The sequence below is a fragment of the Centruroides vittatus genome, unplaced genomic scaffold (assembly GCF_030686945.1).
Source record: "Centruroides vittatus isolate TY-2023 unplaced genomic scaffold, ASM3068694v2 contig_18, whole genome shotgun sequence".
Taxonomy (NCBI): domain Eukaryota; kingdom Metazoa; phylum Arthropoda; class Arachnida; order Scorpiones; family Buthidae; genus Centruroides; species Centruroides vittatus.
In genome coordinates this window covers 3,656,163-3,662,162 of record NW_027121101.1, presented here as the reverse complement: position 1 = coordinate 3,662,162, position 6,000 = coordinate 3,656,163, and the positions used below count along the sequence as shown (strand labels likewise).

The window sequence follows — 6,000 nt, the reverse complement described above, 5'->3', positions numbered from 1 at the left end:
TTTTATTTATTTATTTCATATTTGCAGACTAAAAAAATTACAAGTCACAAGAAGGCGTCAATTAACTACTACGTCCCGCGGGAAAAAACGTAAAATTTATTCTGGCCCATGTTATAAAAAAGGTTGCCCACCCTAGACTAGATTTATAACTTAACCCAACCGGGCCGGATGGCCGAGCGGTCAAGATGGCAGCCTACTGCTCTGGGGGACCCGGGATCGAATCCGAACGGGTCGAGAAATTCCCAGGAATTTTTCGGGGGGTGGTCCGTTCGGATATGTCGGACCCCGTCCCTCACCACCCGGTCACCCCATTGTGGGCCTGGCCGAACCCATAATGGGCCTACTAAAAGAGGCCCTCTTAATGCCCACAGGGCGGAAAGTTAAAAAAAAACTTAACCCAACTGATAGGAATTTACTGGCATGTTTTTATGATAGTTCTGTATAGTTGACGGAGTTAAAAACAAAAATCCATTAAAATATTTGATATATTTATTCTGCGTTTATTCTGCTCTCCCATCTTATATTACTTACGGATTTCAATGTTAAACTGGTGATATTACGATTATAGTATGTCCCATCTGTAAGGGAATGCAGAAAAACCGTGTACAATTCTAGTAGTGTTAAAAAATTAACTGTTACTTTGGCAGCATCATTTACAACCAAATTTAACAAATGAGACGTACAACGGTACAGAAGAAGCTCTAGAATTTATTTTCCTTAAATTTACGATTTATGTATCAGTTGTCATAAAAATTTCTTTCCACTTCTTTTCCAAGACTACAGATATTCGAGTACAAAGTAACCGGTTTCGACTTATTTCTACTTAAGTACTAGTTAAATAATTAAGAGATTAGGGAATTAGAAACATAAATAAAATCCTGATGAAAGAGCCGAAATTTTACTTAAACAGAAGCTTAATTGAACCAATCTCTTGCCGAGTACAGTGGGGTCTGTTCTCTTCATAATATTAGATGTAATAAAGACAGAAATTTTTCCAGTTCAATGAGAGTGACCGAAAAGTTATAAATTTTGGAAATTTCCGTGAACACTCGGTCCTAAAACGAATTAGTTAGAAAACGAACGACGGACAATCTGTTAAGTTTAACGTATTTAGATTTTTACAGCTATGGTGAGAAACGTTTAAAATCTACAACAACCCCGTTGCGTCCTTTGATATATACTAGTGATGCGACAAAAGAGGCATTTGACATTGACCGGTATCGGCACCCTCGGGATTTGGCACGCACACACCTACCTGGACCGTCTCTGATTCCATTCATTAGCCACTCGTAGGGAGCTACAGTATTTCACTAAGTGGATTGTTTTAAGATTTAAAAAGTAAAGAATATTTTATTTTTATGTACGTTTCTTCACAAAGTTATATTTAATTATAAGTTTCTTTAAAAGTATATTCATACAATTGAAAAATTTTTTGTACTAGGTATGTATATTCATCACACATTTTGTTTTACCAAGTAAGTTTTTCTGATAATTTTAATTTTAGCCCTCATATCCTGGCTAGTGATTAAAAAATTTATTTTAAAAAAGTTTTGGCTCGAGACCATATAATGAAAAAGAAAACATTATTAAAAGAGAAAGACCAATGCCTAAATTAAATATAAATACGTCAACAAAAAATTTCGACATTTTGACGATAAAATTTATGACGAATGACGATTCTTTCGTAAAATTGAAGCAATTTGGAAATCAAAGCGGAATAGAATTTAACATTGATAGACAATATAAAATAAATATTGAAAATTATAACGAGATAATTACGATTAATAGATATATCTAAATTAATAGACGTTATATGTTTTTTCTCAAAGCAAGAATTGGCATTTAGAGGGCATAGGGAATTTATTGAATCTAATAACGAAGGTAATTATATTGAACTTTTTTATTTATTAAGTACGTCGGATAATCTATTAAAAATACATTTAAAGAAGTATACGGTTTTTACTGGCTTATCGAACAAACGAATACGAACGGGCCCTGACGCGCAATTAATTGATTGCCCCTGAAAGTCGGCTTCTTACAGAAACACAGCTTCCCTATCATCAAATGTCACGGCACGCCACTGCTGTATACTGAATAATTGGGTGTACTATAGATTACTACCTATGGAATTTCTGGACTTTGATTATATATTTGAACTCAGGGGACCGAGACGAATTCAACGGTACCCTATTTTCGGACCGGAGACGAAAAATAAAGAAGTTATTACACTAAGACCATACTTTTTTAATGCTCTCATGCAGACGGCACCGTAGTTGCTAGTATTGCCATCTTGCGGTAAAGTCTGCAAACCGTGACGTCGGACTACGGTCATCTCCAGTAGGGTTAAACACGCGATACGAGAGCGGAGAGAGCGACGCGACTTTCAATCATCGCGCGATCGCCATTTCGGTTAATGTTACTTATGGCAGCGAACATGGCGGCCCGACTGACCTCTCGTATGGGCGCCACCACACGCCGCCATGTGCTAAACAAGTGATCGATTCACGGTAGTTCTTGAACAAAGTAAAAAAGGGGGAAACGTCTACTAAAGGCAATTTTAACGGCACGCGACGGGACTCCCGATCGCGATAGCGAGGCCGACTTAGCGGAGAGCGACGCGACTCCCTATCATCGCGCGATCGCCGAAAAAAGTATGATAACTTTTTTATTTTTCGTCTCCGGTCCAAAAGTAGGGTATCGTTGAACTCGTCTCGGTCCTCTCAGTTCAGATATATACTCAAAGTCCCGAAATTCCGTAGATAGTATTCTATAGTATCCCCGAATAATTAAATATTTTGTTAAAAAAATGAACAATGGTCATCTTTTAAAGCTACAATATTAGACAAAAGATTCAAAAACCGAACAGTAGCAAATTGTTTGTAATAAATTAACTCTGTGCCTTCTGTTTCACTTATTTCTTAAAATTCAGCAATAATGATAAAATACCACGTCCCTATTCACTTTCGAACCATTGTGTATTTACACCGACTGTGTTCCGTCATGTGATTCAGTGACGTCACAACCGAACGAAAATTACAATTATGCTTGTCTAGCTTCTTGACGTCACCAGGTAGCGACATCTCGTGGTAAAAAACAGAATTACGGATACGGAATCTTCTGTAATTAGCCACCAGTAATATGACACCCTTCTGTACAAAGAATGGCCGGATTAACGGGCATCTATTGTAACAAAATTTTTCATATCATGAAAACATGAAGAATAACTGTTTTACAGAACTTTGATTAGGACGGTGTAGTGCTTGTTTTCGAAACCCATTCGTAGGCCTTCGGATATTACAATTTGTAAATTATTGAAATTCATTAAATTTGATGTTTTTATAAGTTTTGTAGTTTTTAATAAAATAACACAAAAGCAATTCATTAGACAGGAAAGATGAGAAATATAATTTCCAGCATATATAACCTAGAAAAATTACTAGAACACAACCTGTACTTTCTTTAAAACATTACACAGGAAATTATCCAGAAAACCGTTTCATACGATTATGAAGATTCAAACACTGAACTGGCTCTAAAATTTGAGTTTGGTTAAAACTATGGACTGTCATTTTCACCATAAGCCTAATTTCCTTTCCGTCTTGTAATTGCCGAAGCCTCTCCTATTGTTATCTCGATAGTCTCACGATTGTACTATTGTTCCCTTCAATAAGAAATCCTTAGAAAATTTGTGGACTGACTTTTTCGAACATTTTGTGGCATATTTTAGTCAATGGGTGTGTAAAGCAGTCACTGTGTCAGACCATCTGAAATTGTATTTAAAAAAAAAATAATGCTCCTCGTTTGAAGTACAGCAGTGGACTCCCTCTCTTTCTGGACTGTCACCAAAGAATGAATGTTTTGATAGAACTCGAGTGTTTACTGTCAAATATTAGTCTTCGGGTAAGATTTATTGTGGAAATTCTCGTATGTACTCACCGTGGTTAAGGAGCATATTAATATGTCGATAACAAATTTATTAGACAACAGGTTTACAATTTAAGTTATATCAAGGTGTCACTTTCCATGACTCGTGCGACATTAATCTCGAACACAAGGCAAGTCATTTTTATCCCTTCGGGTTTGCATAACTTGCTGGCTCGAGCCCAAAGTGATTTAGAAAAAACAGACACATCATGACAATGCTGACAAAAGCCAAGAATGAAAATGTTGGCCAGTTTTATCATTTGTATTTAGTGGACTTCTGAAAATCAGTATCTACCAAACAGATAATGATGTTATTGCAACTTTAATGTTAATGTTTCAGCCAAAGACAGAAATAAATCACATATACTGTACATTTAAAAAATAATGTACATTCTTTTGTAGTTCTTTCATTTCCTTTTATGTTTGATCTTGCTAATTCAAAAACTCGGGTAGCGAGAGTGCAATACGAATTTATAGACTTGTCATTACAAATTTGTTTGAAATAATAGTATACTAACTACTAATTAAAAAATTAAAGAAATATTCTTTTTTAATAATTTTTATTTACAGAAATGCAAGATTTACTCGCATTTGTTGTGCAGATTTCTGCATAGCAATAATTAAACATAAATTGGTTGACTCAAATTCAGTCATCTGCTGGTGTTACAAGAATGGACATATAAACACGGCAAAAAAAAATAAAACCTATCATCTTGCAACCACAAGAAAATTTCACTTTAAAATATTACATTTTGCGAAAATCACAGTCACTATCCCTTTGGACGCACACTAAGTTCATACAATACGGTACATAGAAACTGCAATCAAATACAGTCGACAAAAAACAATAAAAACAAAAATCACAAGCATTAACAAATGGGGAATGGTACAAAATTTAAATAAATATATGTATATATTTATTTGTTTTATTAAAACTGCTCTTTTAAAATTAAATTCGTTTTCAATATGTTTTTTTACTGAAAAATTGTTATCAAAATTTGAAAACAAATAATGAATTAAATTTTAAGTAAATTATTGAGTGTATGCTAATTACAAGTTCTCTCTTCTTTTCTTACAAATGAGGTGTATAATGCATAGACATGTAGATTATAAAATTGTCAGAAAAACGTTTTAATATAGGATGATTTTTTAAGATATGCTTTCTATATATTAATGAAAAACTAACAGAATTTTATAAAACAAAAATGTTGTTGTATGTAACAGTTTACCGAATTGCAATAGATATATACACCACATCATAGTGCATGATAAAATGATCTTTGTATTAGTGCCAACTAAGTTCCCGTACATATTTTTGTTTTCATTAAATATTTTACTGACACCAACAGATGACAGAAACCCTAATTCAATGGACCTATTTATTTATTTTTTTTTAATGATAGGCATTGATGAATGAATGATTTTCAGGCAGGATACTAGATAGGAATTAATTGTCCTAAGCACCTATGTATTTTTGTCACATAAATGCTAATAAATTGCTTGCATAGGCCATAGGTTTAACATTTGGATGAGGCTGAAAATAGAAATTGTTCGGGATGTATCTTTGTTATATCAAATTAGAATACAGAGCAGCATTGACAATGTGAATGAGGAAAATTACCCGCATCATGTTCAAAATGTACCTAAAAATACCCAAGTCAACCCACTCTCTTCTTCAGGAAATCATTTATGAATGATGTATTTTGACCACTCCTTAAAATTGTTTGACTTTTTCTTATGGCTTCTCCGCCTCTCGGTTTGAGTGTCCTTTTGCATCTCATTTATCAACTGAGTCATGACCTGCCATCTTGATAAATCTGCTAAATGCACCTAATTAAAAATTATCATCCCTTTATTGATTATAAAGATTACAATGTATGCAAGCCCATAAAGGAATGATGATTTTTAATTAGGTGCATTTTAGATTCTCATACATTGTAACCTTTATAATTACAATATTAATGAAAAGGAAAATTTGATTCCTAAAGCTAAAATTTTGAAAAATGCCCATCTAATATTTTCTATAATATAAAATATTATGAGAGAATTGCAAATGAACAAATATGCTTGCAACAT

General features: G+C 33.8%; 1 protein-coding gene across 1 annotated transcript in view; it reads right to left on the bottom strand.

Annotated features, from left to right (window-relative positions):
* Positions 1-4,448: 4,448 nt before the first annotated feature.
* Positions 4,449-6,000, bottom strand: part of PpD3 (protein phosphatase D3) — a 28,727-nt gene continuing 27,175 nt past the window's right edge. Inside the window, exon 14 of the mRNA XM_067263788.1 lies at positions 4,449-5,458. Coding sequence (XP_067119889.1) covers positions 5,402-5,458 — 57 coding nt within the window. The 3' untranslated portion in view covers positions 4,449-5,401. The remainder of the gene's footprint in view (positions 5,459-6,000) is intronic.